Source organism: Mus pahari, chromosome 3 (assembly GCF_900095145.1).
Source record: "Mus pahari chromosome 3, PAHARI_EIJ_v1.1, whole genome shotgun sequence".
Lineage (NCBI taxonomy): Eukaryota > Metazoa > Chordata > Mammalia > Rodentia > Muridae > Mus > Mus pahari.
This window is the reverse complement of record NC_034592.1, coordinates 117,554,350-117,570,408: the sequence shown is the minus strand read 5'-3', so window position 1 is coordinate 117,570,408 and position 16,059 is coordinate 117,554,350. Positions and strand designations below refer to the sequence as shown.

At 39.0% G+C, this 16,059-nt stretch overlaps 1 protein-coding gene across 2 annotated transcripts in view; it reads left to right on the top strand.

Moving 5' to 3' along the window:
• The first annotated feature begins 12,158 nt into the window (after positions 1-12,158).
• Positions 12,159-16,059, top strand: part of Hao1 (hydroxyacid oxidase 1) — a 49,756-nt gene continuing 45,855 nt past the window's right edge. Inside the window, exon 1 of one of the 2 annotated variants that reach the window (XM_021193425.1) lies at positions 12,159-12,315. In XM_021193425.1, the coding sequence (XP_021049084.1) occupies positions 12,179-12,315 (137 nt within the window). In that variant the 5' untranslated portion in view covers positions 12,159-12,178. The remainder of the gene's footprint in view (positions 12,316-16,059) is intronic. The other variant, XM_029536657.1, reaches the window with a different exon arrangement.

Sequence of the window (16,059 nt, the reverse complement as noted above, 5' to 3'; positions counted from 1 at the left end):
TCCCTAACCCATTTGGAATGGAAGTTTATTTGGGGTGATAAATATGGATGTATTTCCATTTTTCTACTTGTAGCTACCTTGACTAGAACTATTCAGTGCTTTTCTTAGAGACTACTGTAGGAGGGCTATTGGGTTATTGTGTGAGTATATTAGCGTGGTTGTTTATGTTTGTGCTTTTGTGCTGGGATTAGAGTTCCATTCTGGCAGCTGGAGTTACAGTGTTTGAGGTATTTCTTGGGTGTCAATGTCTGGTCTTGTCTCTGTTGGGTAAATGTTGGAGTTTTGGGTTGCTGTTGTCCTCTATGGATCCTAGGCAAGCGTGGTGGCGGTGTAAGGACTGCTTTTGTTAGTCAGTGGATGGCAGAAAGGAATGAAGATCAGATAGGTGGAAGGGTGGAAGGGCCTATAGGAAAGAGGTAGAGGAATTGGGGTTTATATTAAGAGGTAGAGTCCCCAGAGAATGAAGGTAGGGTTGGATAAGGGATTTTTTTCAGGCAAGCTGCAGGCAGAATGTAATGTTGTTTGATAATATTTTCTTGAAACTTACTGGAATGAGTTGCTTGTGTATTTGCGATTGTGTGTATGTGAGTGTGTGTATTCGTACATATATATATGTGTGTGTGGGGGTGGGTGGGTGTATGTATGTATGTATGTAGAAATACATGTGTATTTGTAATTATGAAAATGTCTGTGTGCATGAGTGTACATTTGTGGGATTTCATTGAATCCATCCATGAATTTTGTTTGGTAGTATGGCCATTTTCACAACATTAATGCTGCTAATCCATGAATGTGGGAAGTCCTTTCATCTTCTGGTGTCTTCTCAAGTTTTTTCTTCAGAGCCTTAAAGTTTTCATTGTAGAGGTCTTCTATATGCTTGGTTAGGGTTTCTTCTGGGTATTTATTTATTTATTTTTGTGGCTACCGTGAGTTGGATTATTTCCCCTATTTTTTTTTTTCCAGAATATTTGCCATTGGTCTATAATAAGGTACTTACTGTTTTTTTTTGTTTTTGTTTTTGTTTTTTTTGCATGTTAATTTGGTATACTGTCACTTTGCTGAAAATATTTATCAGCTTTAAGAGCGTTTTGGTGTTGTTATGATTTCCTATGTACAGAATCATATCACCTGCCCTTGAAGATGCTTTGACTTCTCCTTTTCCAGGCTGGCTGCATCACTTTTGTTTCCTTCTATGTTTTATTAATCTAAGAGTTGTAGCACTACACTGAATAAGAGTAGAGAGAAAAGATGCCTGTTATCCTCATCTTTTGGGGATATTTTGATTTCACCCCTCTTCATTTAGCATGATGTTGGTTATATGTATGTTATGTATAAATTTTATTGTGTTGTGGTGTGGTACATCCATCCCTAGCCTCACCGTGATTTTTACCATGAAAGAAGGTTGGCTTTTGTCAAAGGCCTTTTTGTATTTGATGAAATTAAGAGAGTATTGCATGATTTCTATCCTTAAGTCTATTTATGTGAGCAACATTGATTTACATATGTTGAACCATCCCCAAATGTCTAGAACAATGTGAAGCTAGTCATGATTCACCAGGTAGATAGTCTGTAATTTTCATTTTTGTTGTGTTTTTATCTAATTTAGTTATCAGGGTCTAGCTTCATGAAAAGATCTTGGAAACTTTGTTTAATAAAAAAAAATTTAAGTGGCATTTTTGTTAGTTCATTTTTGAAGATCTGGAAGAATTCTGCTGGCTCCATCTGCTACTGAGGCTTTCGTGGGGTTACTTTTTATTACTGCTTCAATTTCATTGCTGATTTTAAACATGCTTTAAGTATGTATTTTATCATGGTTCAATTTTATATATTATATACATTTAAAATTTTCCTTAAGATTTTTAAAATTTAGTTGAATAGAGACTTTTACAGTGTGTCCTTATGATATTTTGAATTTCATTGGTATTTTTGTAATGTCTCCTTTTTTTTAAAAAAAGTATTAATTTGGCTCTTTTACATTTAGTTAATTTGACTAAGGGTTTGCCTATATTATTTATTTTTCAAAGAACGAGATCTCCATTTCATTAACTCTTTGTATTATGTTTTTCATTTCTATTTTGTTAATTTTGGTCTTGATTTTGATTATCGTCTTGATTCTACTATTTTGGAATAGGTTTGCTTTTGTTTCTCTAAGGAATTATGGTTTGTTACAAAATAGTGATTTTAGGTTTTTTTTGTTGTTGTTGTTGTTTTCACTTGGCACCACAAACTGTCCTTTTAGGATTGGCTTCTCTGTGTTCCATAGATTTCGGTAGATTGTGTTTTATTTTCATTAAATTATAAGATTTTGTTTATTTCACTTTTGATTTTCTTTGTGTAGCTATCATTAAGTGATATGAAGCTTAGTGAGTGCCAGTTTGTGTGCTGTCTCTAATTTCTACTATTGCTGCTACTTAGCTTCATTTCATTGTGGTTAAATAGAATGCAGCATGACATTTCGGTTTTCTTACATTTGTTGATATTTGCTTCATGTCCTAATATGTGATCAGTTTTGGAGAGGGTTCTATGGATTTGTGAGAAAGATAGGCATTCTTTAGTGCTTTAGTGGGTGAAATGGTCTATAGATGTATGACAGCTCTATTTGATTATGATGCCATCGCACTCCAATGTTTTTCTGTTTAATTTTTTTTTGTCCAGATTGCCTACTTGAGAGAGTGGAATACTAAAGTCACAAAATATGATTGTTTTGGGGTCAATCTATAATTTTGGATAGTTTATCTTTTATGAAATTAAAATTATGGAAGTATATCTTTTATGAAGTTGTGTGTACCTCTGTTTAGTGTGTTTATATTTAGAATTGGAATACCCACCTGGTTATTGTTCCTTAGTGAATATGAAGTGAGCTTCCTAATCTCTTCTAATTTTGGATTGGATTTTGGATTTAATATTTTATCAGACATTAGAATATTGATGTCTACTTGTTTCCTAGATCCATATGCTTGCGAGAACTTTTTACATCCCTTTATCCTAAGGTGGAATCCATCATTATGGTAAGGTATGTTTCTTGCAGGAAACGAATAGACTGTGATTTCAGATCCAATCTTCTCCTCAATTCCTTTCTATTGGGGGAATGGAGACTGTGATGTATAGTTTCATGTCAACTTGATACATGCTAAAATCACCTGATACGAGGGAAGTGCCATTCAGAACATGCCTTCAATAAGATCTAACTATAGGCAAGCTTGTAGGGCATTTTCTTAATTGCTGATTGGTATGGGAGGGTCTGGCCCACAGTGGCTGGGACCACCCCTGGGATGGTGATCCTAAGTTCTATAAGAAAGCAGGCTAAGGAAGCCAAGGAGACCAAGCCAGTGGACAGAACCCACTGCCTCTGCATCAGCTCCTGTCTCCACATTTCTCCTCTGTTCCTGCCTTGGCTTCCTTCAATGATGTGGAAGTGCATGACAAACTCTTTTCTTTCAAAGTTGCTTTGGTCATAGTGTTTTCTCACAGCAATGGAAACCAAAATTAAGACAGAGAGCATTAATATTAAAAATTATTACTGAAATATGTGTGTTAATTCCTTTCATCTCATTGATCTTTTCTTGGGCACCACTTGCTTAACTGTCTTTGCAGTGTTTATTTATTCCCTTGTCCTCTTGTATGTATAATTCTCTTCAGACTGAACTATTCTGTTCTTCTTTGTAGAGTTGGCTTAGAAGTCATTAATTTTACTAACATGATTTTATGATGGACAGTTTTATTGTCCTTCAACTTTAGTAGTTTGGTTGGGTATAGTAACATGAATTGATAGTTGTGCTTCTTCAAAACTTGGAATACATCTTTGCAGGTTCTTTTGGTGTTAAACTTTTCTGTCAAATAATCAGGTATGTTATAGTAATAACTCTCTTATGATGTTGGCCTTTATTTATTGCAGCTTTCAGGACCAATTCTTTTGTTTGTTTATTTTTTAAATCTTTTAATTATAGCATGCTGTGGAGAGTTTCTTTTTCTCAGCTGTTCTCTTTAGTTAGTATTTTATAGGCCTCTTGTTCTTGGATGTATGCTAAAAAATTTTTCTATGATTTCATGGAAAATATAAATGTCTTTGGTATGATATTATTCTGCATTTTATATACTTATAACCCATAGGTTAGGTCTTGTCAATGTCTCTCAGAGTACTCTAATATATGTCTTCATAGATTTCCTATATATGTTCATATGGTTAAAAACATTGTCCTGACTTTTTCTGAGTAACCATTTTCTCTACTTTGTCTTCTCTCCTAGATTCTCTGTTTTCTACATCATCTGTTATGTTATTGAGGCTTTCCACTGTTTCTCTGTTTTCTACATCATCTGTTATGTTATTGAGGCTTTCCACTGTTTCTCTGTTTTCTACATCATCTGTTATGTTATTGAGGCTTTCCACTGTTTCTCTGTTTTCTACATCATCTGTTATGTTATTGAGGCTTTCCACTGTTTCTCTGTTTTCTACATCATCTGTTATGTTATTGAGGCTTTCCACTGAAGCTTTTGTTCAAGTTGCTTTCTTTTGTTTTGTTTTTCATTTCCAGCAGCATTTCAGTGTTTTCCTTCAATAGATCTCTCTCTCTCTCTGTGTTGAGTGATGTTTTTACACACTGCACTGGCCATCTTATTTAATTTGACTCTTTGGTTTTGTTTTCCTGGAGTATATTTGTGTTATCTTCTTATTATCTGAACACAGTTATAATCACTTATTAAAATTCTTTCTCTGGAAGTCTTCCAGACAGTTTTCATTAGGCCTGTTATCATGAGTCAGTGATTATGAATGAGGTGTGACTTGATTCTTTTTATAGTTTTTTTTCTGTGCTGAGACTTGCACATCTTGAGTAGTTTATTAGTTCAATCTCTCTCTGTCTCTCTGTCTCTGTCTCTTTCTCTCTGTCTCTCTCTCCCCCTCCCTCCCTCCATTCTCCCCTCCCTTCTTCACTCCCCTCTCTTGCTATGTTCAAGTTGCTTTTCTGTATTCAATAGCATTATTTAGAGTGTTCAGGAGATGACTCTATGTAGGGTTGAGATGTGTATTTCTTCTGTAGAACTTGTGTAGAAAGTTCCAGGTGGCATAGGTGGCCCTGACAAGGGAAGCTGGAGTCCTCTACTTGGTGCAGGAGGATGTTGGGAAATTTTTTTCCTGAATCAAAATTCCCAGGAGTTGTGTGTGGGCCTGTATAGGAGGCCAGGATGGCCTAGTACCTGGAGTGAGGTCCGTGGGTAATGTGAGCACACTTAAGAGAGGGATGCAGGGGCTGTGTACTTGGTTCAGGCACTATTAACCACTCCACATGTGATGTAGAGCTTAGTCTTTTAACTGTTTCTAACTGGGAATGTGAAAGGGGGTTATGTGGACTAAAATGTGAGGATTATTTATATACATAAGATGAAATCTTCTGTCTAAAATGTCTAGGTGTCTAAAATTTACTTGTAAAACATAAGTGAACTCTAGTGCTTGGAATGGCAGCAGTAGAGCTGTGGACATACTATGTCACAGGTGTCTATGCTGGGGACTGTTCATGTCAGGCAGGCAAAACAGCTACCATTAGGACAAAGCTGCAGGCTCTTCCAAGGACAAGAAAGAGAGAAAAAGGAAAAGCATTGTCTTGGCAATTTTATGCTGTACCCCCAGATTAACAGTCACAGACACCAACAGTTTGTAACCCAGACTTGTTTGCATGGCTCAGAACCAGCTTGGTCCCATCTACCAGAGAGCCAGAATACATGATTTTCTTATGACTTGAAAGAAGGATGTGAGCAGATTTATTGAATTAAATATTTGGTTCACAAGCATAACTGGAGTAGTCCATAGATGGATGAAAACATGGGAGAAGGCTATAAGATCTGTGTGGGGTGGTTATTAAAGAGATGTCCATTATATTGATGTGCACATAGGCGTGAAGTCAGATAAAGGGCTTCAGATCACTGAGGCTGGAGTTATGAGTTTGCTGTGAGCTGTCCAATTTGGGTACTGGCAACCAAACTCCAGTCCCCTGTAAGAGCAATAACTGCTGAGCCACCTCTCCAGCCCCATGTCTGGAGAGTTACGGAATATAAGACTAAAGAGCTCAACACATTAGCAATAGCATAGCTTTACTTGAGCATATTAAAACTTTTGAAATTCTGTGTGATAAAAGGTCTATACTTAAATGCCCTTAATTAGAAGGACCTGGACTAGTCTGATTAAAAAGCCTTTTACTGAAGAGTATATTTTACAATGTTTTTCTGAAGTGGCAAGAAAATATTGGATATCCTTGTAAGTCAAAGCAGAAATACCAAGTTTACAAGCTCAAGGAAAGCCTGTCAGACAGGTTAAAGGCTGAATATTCTTCCATGTATCTGCTGAGCCCCAAGCAGAAAGCATGTTGGTGTTTGTAGCTGTACTGCTGTGCGGGCATCATGGAAAATCCCATTTGAAAATCGGAGCCCAGAAGGACAATATGCACAGTGAAAGGACAGTGCATCATGGATAATGGCCCATCTCACACAATGGATGATAGAGAGTGGGGAAGAAAAAAAAAAAAGAAAACTAATAAGGTCTTGGGGCACAGGCAGACACACTCATGCACTTAGGCATCTATGCAGTGCTGAGAACGAGAGAAATTGTGTTTTCCAAGAGAAAAGCACACCAACTGGATCCTCTATGCCAAATAGTCGGCCCTGAAAACATGCACACAAGTAACACCATTCAGAGTGAGCAGGGTATATTCATGTACTTAGGAATATATATGTATATGCATATATATATATGTATATGCATATATATATCTAACAACAATCAGCGAAAAGAGGAGTCATGAATTTGAAAGCGAGTGTGAGGAGTTGATGAGAGATGGCTGGAGGGAAGAAAGGAAGGGAGGATTTCTGTAATTATTAATCTCAAAAATAAAATGAATGAGCACATTGAAAACACTCTACTAGAGCAGTCACAACTCAGAAGTCAGAAGTTGAGCTACAAGCTCTGTGTTGACCTAGACATGCCCATCCAGGTTCTCCAGCCCTACTCCCTGGGTAAGTCAGTAGCTTTTGAACATAAATTTTTGGTGACATATTCAGTTTCAGAATTTTTGACCAGCAAACTATTGCCTATATATTTATAAATGTATCATGATTCTGTGAAAATGTATTATCAAATAAAAGAGGAGGAAACACAAGGGGAAAAAAACCCACACCAGTATCTACAACAACAATAAAATTATGCAGTGCTTATCAGCTCAATGTATTGCAAGCTCAAGTCAGCTGAACCTCCACACCCTCCCCAGGAAACTGCCAAGTTCTACTGCTCAGAGAAAGAAAGAAAACTTTCTACAGAAGCTTGTCAACATTTACATACCCTTTAGCCTCCACTGAGAGTCAGCACCTCCTAGGAAAACACAGCCCTCTAGTTAAAATTTTACCCTATGACCATTTTACAAGGTGCAGAAAGTGTGCTACATAGATAGAGGCAAACTGCCTGTCTAAGACTTGGGTGTGACAGAAGATGAGGGCAGAAGGGATTGACAATTAAAAGGAAGAGCATTAGAAGAAGAGAGTGGAGAGTAAAGGAATAAGAGTACAAAAGGAAGGGAAAACGATAATCCAGACGTGGACAGAAGTGAAGAAAGAACAAATGGAAGAGAAAATGGGTAGAGGGGGAAACTGGGAACCATAAGAGAAAAGGAGGGGATGGAGAGAAGGAGAAAGTGAAGACTGGGGAAACACGGGGACTGAGCATCACAAGTTCTCTAAGATGAATATTATAACCTGACTGAAGCAGAATTAGGTGCAACAGCAAGTCAAGAATTTCTCAAGGGGCTGGGGATTCCTGTACAAGGTTCACGGTTAGTTCCAGCACCAGAGTTAAGTGTTCCTCTAGCTCTAGGAGATGGAACTTGCCTCTTCTTGCCTCTGTGGATACTGTACACACACTTAAAAATAAAAAATTCTTTTTTAATTTTAATTTTATTTGTAATTCTTTTTTTACACTCCATATTCCATTCCCCGCCCCTTCCTATTCAACATCTGACTGCTCCACATCCCACACCTCCTCCCAACCCTACCCCATCTCCACATGGATGCCCCTACCCCCACCCCACCTGACCTCTAAACTCCCTGGGGCCTCCAGTCTCTTGAGGGTTAGGTGCTTCATCTCTGAATGAACACAGACCCAGAAGTCCTCTACTCTGTGTGTGTGTGTGTGTGTGTGTGTGTGTGTGTGTTGGGGGCCTTATATCAGCTGGTGTATGCTGTCCGTTTGGTGGTTCAGTGTTTGAAAGATCTCAGGGGTCCAGATTAATTAAGACTGCTGGTCCTCTTACAGAATCGCCTTTCTCCTCAACTTCTTTCAGCCTTCCCTAATTCAACAACAGGGGTCAGCTGCTTCTTTCCATTGTTTGGGTGCAAATAACTACATCTGACCCTTTAAGTTGCTTGTTGGGTCTTTCAGAGGGCAATCATGATGGATCTCTTTTTGTGAGCATTCCATAGTCTCAGTACCAGATACACTGAATCTAATAGAAGAAAAAGTGGAAAAGAACCTTGAACACATTGGCATAGGGGGAAATTTCCTAAACAGAACTCCAATGGCTCATGCTCTAAGATCAAGAATTGATAAATGGGACCTCATGAAACTGGAAAGCTTCTATAAGGCAAAGGACATAGTTGATACCACACGTCAGCAACCTACTGATTGGGAAAAAAAAATCTTCACTAACCCCACATCCGATAGAGGGCTAATATCCAAAGTATATAAAGAACTCAAGAAGTTAATTATCAAAAAACCAAACAACCCAATCAAAAAATGGGGTATAGAAATAAACTGTGAATTCACAACTGAGGAATCTTGAATGGCAAAGAAACACCTAAAGAAATGTTCAAAGTCCTAAGGGATCAGAGAAATGCAAATCAAAAGGACCCTGAGATTCCACCTTACACCAATCAGAATAGCTAAGATCAAAAACTCAACTGACAACACATGTTGGAGAGGACGTGGAGAAAGAGGAACACTCCTCCATTGCTGGTGGGATTGCAAACTGGTACAACCACTTTGGAAATCAATCTTGAGGTTCCTCAGAAAACTGGAAATAGATCTACTTGAAGACCCAGCTATACCACTCTTGGGAATATACCCAAAAGATGCCCCAACATGCCACAGGGGCACCTATTCCACTATGTTCATAGCAGCCTTATTTGTGATAGCCAGAAGCTGGAAACAACCTAGATGTCCCACAACAGAAGAATGGATACAGAAAATGTGGTTCATTTACATATTGGAATACTACTCAGCTTGTAAGAGCGAGGACATCCTGACTTTTGCAGGCAAGTGGATGGAACAAGAAAATATCATCCTGAGTGAGGTAACTCAGACACGAAAGGACATACATGGTAGGTACTCACTAATAAGTGGATATTAGCAAATAAAAAAAAAGAAAAAGAAAAAGAAAAAGAAAAAAGAAAAAAAACCCATACAGAATACACAAGATACAGTCCACAGAATTCAAAAGGCTCAACAAATTGAAGTACCCAAGTGAGGATGCCTCAGTCCCACTTGGGAGAAAAAGGCAATGACAAGTGGGGACCAAGGGGGGAAGGACTTGGGAGGGAATGTGGACAGGATGGGGCAGTAGAGGTTGGAGGGGAACCTGATCTGGTATTGGGTGAGGGAAAAGAACTAAAGCTCTGAGGGCCAGCAGAAAGAATGCAAACAGCCAACCTCAGGAAAGAGGAGGTTGAGAGGATCCCCTAGAATGTACAGAGACCTGGGAGGTGAGAGACTCCCAGGATTCATAGGGAGGGACCTTAGCTCACTTCCAGCAGGAAGACAGGGCATCAAGTGAGGGATAGGGCTGCCATCCCACAGTTACACCTCTGACCCATAATTGTTTCTGTCTGAAAGAATTCCAGGGATGGAAATGGAGAGGAGCCTGAGGAAAAAAAGGTCCAGTGACAGGCCTAACATGGGATCCAGCTCAAAGATAAAAAATTCTTAAGAAATTATAGTTTAGTGAAAATATGCATACATAACAGAAAATGCTCTATACTCAAAAAATGCATTTTAAAAGCCTGCCACTCAAGTGTAAAATATCATCTATTATGAAAAATGGCCCAAAGATTTCACAAAGATAGAGAATGAACGGCCACAAACATGTAAAAAGAAATGCCCAGGGAGTCATGGAGAAGTCATGGGGAGTCATGGAAACGTACTTTGTACCTGGAAAGAGCTGCCTTCTGCCATCCATGGTGCCTGGAGTTCTTGCTTACCTTTAGAGCTAGAGAGTTGGAATACTGAGTCTCTTTTGATGCCAAAGATGACAGAAATGACTGATTTGTTCCTCAAATCCCACCTGTCATTTCAATAAAATGTTTCTTCAAAGAGTAAAAACCCGGAAACTAGATATTCTCCCACCAAGAGTCTAAACTGCATCTTGGATAAAGACACCAAGAAGATGTATGTAGCATTCTCATTGGTTGCTTTGAGCTCAGGCTTGTATCTTACTGGAGATTTAGGAGCAGGTAAGTGTTGCTGAAGACAGTCATGTGGCTTGGAAACTAGCAAAGGGGTTGGTAGATGTTGGGAAAGTATTATGGAAAGTTTTATTGTTCCACAAAGGAGGATGAGATGTAAATTAAGTTTTATTAAGCCCAGTATTAAAAAATGAAAACTCAAAGCTCCCAGTGTTTTGGTCACTGTGAGCAAGAGGACTTGAACATTTACCTGGGCATCATCCTGATGCTCAGATTTGAGATCAGGGCTGCTGTAGTTGCACACAAATGTACCCCCTAGCCATGTGAGTAAAAACCAAACTTGTGTTGACCATTCTCTTCTTAAGCATCCTGTTGTGCAGGTTTTCCATGGAAGTTTTACAGACTGTTTCTGGAAAAAAAAAAGTGTGATATTTAGACAATGTGGTTGTCATGAATTAGCAAAGTCTGTTTTTAAACTCCAACCACTTTTATTCCTAGCCACCAAGAGATTACTAAAATTATGTGAGGACTATGCATTTCACAGTTTACTTTCTAAGACATCATTCTAAATCCACCAGTGACCTGCAACAGTACTGAAGGAGAATGGAAGGTTGGTTGGCCAATTGGTTTTAAAATTCAAGTCTCTTTTTTCCCTTTCTTGCCCAAACCCTGGCCCTCAAACTGTATTGTGAGCCACAGTCACAGGCATGGCTTAGTACAGCCCAGTTGCCTGTAGCAAGTGTCTCATCATAGGCTGAGCACGAAGATGCAAATGTTCATCTGGCATCCCATTCTAGAGGATGCTCAGCTCTTGGTCCAGAATCATGCTTTGGAAAATCTCTGGCCCCTATTTCCCTTCTTTGGTATCGCTAGGATTTGACCTACTTAAAGTTTATTAAACAGTACTAAGTCACCTCACCATCCTGATTATGTAAGTTGCCAGGTACAAATGATAATTTTCAGCAGTTGTTGCAAGGGGCAGGCTGCATAAAGAAAAGGTTGTTTAATTTGCAAATTTTGACTCTGTTCTGAGCAGCAGCCAAGACTTTGATCGACTTTCTTAATGATCCTGTTAATTGTCAAACTGGGGCAGTTAAGACTCCTTTGATCAACTTTCATAACAATCCTGCTAACTGCCAGACTTGGATGCTTGCCCATCAAAGCAACATAGTTGGTACATTCTCATAGTAATTTTAAATTGAACAATTTAGAGTTTTGTTCATGCCGTTTTTATTCTTTGGTGAGGGTTGTTGGAGATTGACACCTACTTAAATTGACACCTGAACCATCGGGAATCATTGCAATATACCACCTATGTATCCATCCAAATAGTGAATCATGGATAAACCAAACAAATCTCTTTTGATGCAATCAAAATTGTTTTCCCAAAACAGTTTCAAGTTTATATTCATTACTGGTTTCATTTCCATTTTTTCTCAGTCTATTATCATGGGCCCATTCTTTTAATTCATTCCCTGCTTTGTCAGTGTGACCAGCCCTATCCATTTCTGCTACCTCCCCAGCTCAGACTCTACGTGCTTTTCGTACATTGCGTTGCTAGCCTGCAAATGAAATGTCAAAGTCTAGGCATACAATGTTTGCTCATTTGATGTAAGCAAGAGAGAATTAAATATGAACTTTGGCAAAAGTCTATTAATAATTGACAAATAACGGAATTGTCTGGGGATAGAAAGCAATCCATGGAAACCCTCCAGAGTATCCGAGGTTGTCATACCCTGCCACGATGTTGCCTCGACTGGTCTGCATCAGTGATTATGAAGAGCATGCCCGATCAGTGCTTCAGAAGTCAGTATATGACTATTACAGGTCTGGGGCAAATGATCAGGAGACTTTAGCTGATAATATCAGAGCATTTTCTAGGTAAGAAACTTTGCTATTTAAACTTGTGTTTTTATATCACACAAAGGCATTGCATGAGAATGAAATGTATCTTATGTGATGGTGTAAAAATGATTGCCTGGATTTGGGCTTGATAGAGTAGAACATTTCCGGCATGTGAGAAATCTGTCTTAAAGACTAATGGATTGGTGGCAGAAGTGAGCAGTATCTTTTCCTGAACTGTGTCAGTAATTAATTTAACTATACATACAGATTGTCCTAATTGCTGATGGCACCATTTGTTTAGTATTAGAATGACAATGTTTGTGTTGATAGACTAGGCAGCTTTAGATGTAACTGCCACCCTATCCAGTTGAACCCGATATGATTATTGCTTCCCATGTCCCCATCCTCTTGGCTTTCTCCGTTGTCATTCACTTTGATGATAGGTTGCCTACACTTTTGCTTCGGATTGTAGTAAGTTTGTGTAGCGCCTGCCTTTTACACGTGCTGTCTCATGCCCCCTCCCCTGTAAAGTGCTTCTTCTCGCTTGCCACATGACTTCCCCTAGGCTTTCATGTTTCAGACAGAAGACAGTAGGTGCTTTGTGTGTGTGTGTTTGTGTGTGTGTGTGTGTGTATGTGTTAAAAACAGAACATAAAATAACTTTAAATGGGTATGTTTTCTTTCTTTCTTCTTTTTTTTTTCTTAGCCAAGTAGCTGGGGGACTTTCCCACATCTCTCTCTTTCTGTGCCATTCCTCTTCCACCGTAGTCATGAGTGATGGCAGTGGGCAACAGGGTTCTCCATTTGTGATCATTCATTAAATTGAAATAGGCAGAAACTATCCAAGGGTAGAAAATCTGCCTCCTTTCCTATTTCTTCTTTGAACTGGAGAAAAAAACCACTCAGAATTGCCTTTATTTTTCTGATTAGGAGAAATTAAATCATTTTAATCAAGGCAATCTCTTATTGGCAGCAGCCATGTTATGCACAGGTTGGTAGTAGAGCATAGGTGAGCATAGTGTGGAGAGCAGGATGTCTTCCCAACCTCTGAAGTCCTTGACCAGGCTTTCTCTGAATTCTTCCTGAACACACAAATGGTGGGGAAGTTGTAGATGGGAAATTGGTTAATATTGCAGGAGCTTAGAGCTCTGAACTTTATCAATTATTATTATTATTATTGACTTCTTCAACATTTCCTGTTCTTGTAAATGTTCCTTCTTGGGGTCATGCCACTGTGTCCCCCAGATAAATATATTTCCTGAGTGCCCTCCTTAAGCAACATCTTAGCTCTTCTTGGCTTTCATAGCAAAAGACTTCCATGCCCTTGACTGATGTATAGGGCTGTATCTGGGCATTGCTGCTGGTGGTCACCAATTCCATTTCTATGCAGCCTTCTCTACCCTTTTAGACACCTCAGCTCATATGGTTCAACTTATTAACATATTTATAGTCTCATCAAATAACTCCATGTGATATCAGTCTGGCCATTCACAACAGGCTGGGCTGGGACTTACAGTCATCCTCTCAACTCTGCTTCCTGAGAGCTACAGGAGTGTGCCAACAGGCAGGATAATTGATTGAATTATACTTTGAACTGTTTCACAGACAAGATTGCTACAAGCTGAGGACCCAACAGATAGATACAGATAAAACGTTCCTACCAACAGAAACTTGCATTTCAGCAACTATACATTGACTTAGCATCCATAAGTATAAATACCCCATGATATTTATACTTCCATGGTATAAAATACGTCCCCCTCCCAAACAGCTACCATAAGAGAAGGAGCAAAGAACAGTAAGACACTAGAAATTCTAGAAACATTCTGAGGCATAGAAGTCATTGTGTCCAAGTTTTAACCAACTAGAAGAGTCTCGTGGTTTCTATGAATTCTATAGCACTCCCAATAGAATACCATCCTAAGTGTGGATTAATTTATCTCCACGGCACAGATAATGCATCTGGGAAAGACAAGTGCCACATCTTTCATGGAACTTGATGATTCTTTTGTTTCTTTAAAGAAATAAAAAGGCATTGATCAAAGTTCTTCAAAGGACAACTGGTTCTTAGTGTTTGTACTCCAACAAATGTCAGGTGTGATCCCCTCTATGACATCTCAACTTCTCCCTTGCCTTGTGGTTCTCTGCTTGACTCACAATCCCTTGATTTGTTCTATTGAGTTGGTCATGTGCAACTGAGATAATTTTGACTGACTTTGGCAGCCTTGACTTGATAGCAGGAAGAAAGTCACAATGGGGCTTCTCCTGTTTCCAATAAAGGCTACAAAACAATCAGAGACATAACGAAAGGTCAGGGAGTTTCAAAGGCATTTGTGAAGTTCATCCCCTTTCCTTCCCACCAGTATCTGGGAGCATCCTCACCAGCACTGTCCATCAGCACACAGATCTGACAACCACATTTTAGAGTTCTGGAAACTTGGGCCACTTGTGTGACCTACAACTAGCTGGAGATGTTTCTTAGTCTGACTTGGAACTAGCATTATCATAACCAGAAATAATATCACAAAGGCTAAATAAATTGAACCACCCAGAAGAATGAAATTCTCTGTTGCAAATGTGTAAGAATAAGGCAAAGTTCAGAATGCCAAGGGCTTCATTTTTGAATGAACTGACCAGACTGGGGTTAATTTGAAAGAGTGTACTACACCATTTCTTTTACACACTTATGTAAAAGATCCTCCCCACCCAGGTTTGTCACACACTCTGGCTTTTCCTGATGGTATTCTTGATTGAGACTTCCTCCACAGTTTGATTCTTTTGCAGGACCATGACTTCAGAAGTAGAAGCTGCCCCTTTCCTGCTGCGTCTTGACTGATGCTGACAAATGGAAAGTTTAAGGCCAACTCTCTGGTAGATAAAAGCTACGCTAGACCCAGTTTGTTATATGGGAAACACTGTAAATTCACTAGTGGTGTTTTCAGTATTACATAAGCAGAACTGTCACAACATCTCTCTATTGATCCATGACAAAAGTGAGGAAAGAGCATTTGCAATCATTTGCTTTAAATTTGTGGAGGGAAAAGTTAAGATGAAGAAACCGAGTGGTTTGCCATCGTAAGTGGACGTAAGACTTCAGTGCTATGGAATTTGTGATCTTTCAGGGAGTGGCTATGTCCCAGGGAGCATGTCTCTCTCTTGAGTTTTGGATTATTTAGAACCTAAGCCTTTGCTCTGTGTGAGGTATAAGCTGGAAGTCCTGTTGTAACTTCCTTTGTTCGTTTTGGTCTTTTAAACAGTTAGTTACTCAATGGTCCTGCTGTTCTCTCTATCTTCACAGGCTCTTCCCAAAGTAGACAGCGGTGAAAGCAACGTAAGGTTATGACAAAGAGTTATTTGTTGTATAATTGAGGTGATAGCCATTTAAATTTGGGGTAGTTTTCAGTGAGAGTCAAAAATTCTTTGAGACTATCTTGAGAAGTTATTGTTATTTGTAAGACACACAAACCTGGAGGATACTTTACAAAATGTACCCTTCCCCATTTCACTCGATTTACTTAGTTTTGCCCAGAAATGTAGGGGTCTCTGAAACAGAAATTTGAAACAGAAAATGCATTAACAGAAAGTGTGAGCATGCAATTATTAAGGTGACTGCGCCACCAAGTGGACAAGTGTAAGACTGTTGTTTATTGACGGAAGGAGCCTTGGTTTGTAAATTGATAACATTTATAAAAGTACCTTTTACATATGCACATGCACACACTCCAGAGGAGTGTGGCAGGAGAGAGAGAGAGGGAGAGGGAGAGGGAGGAGAGGGAGAGG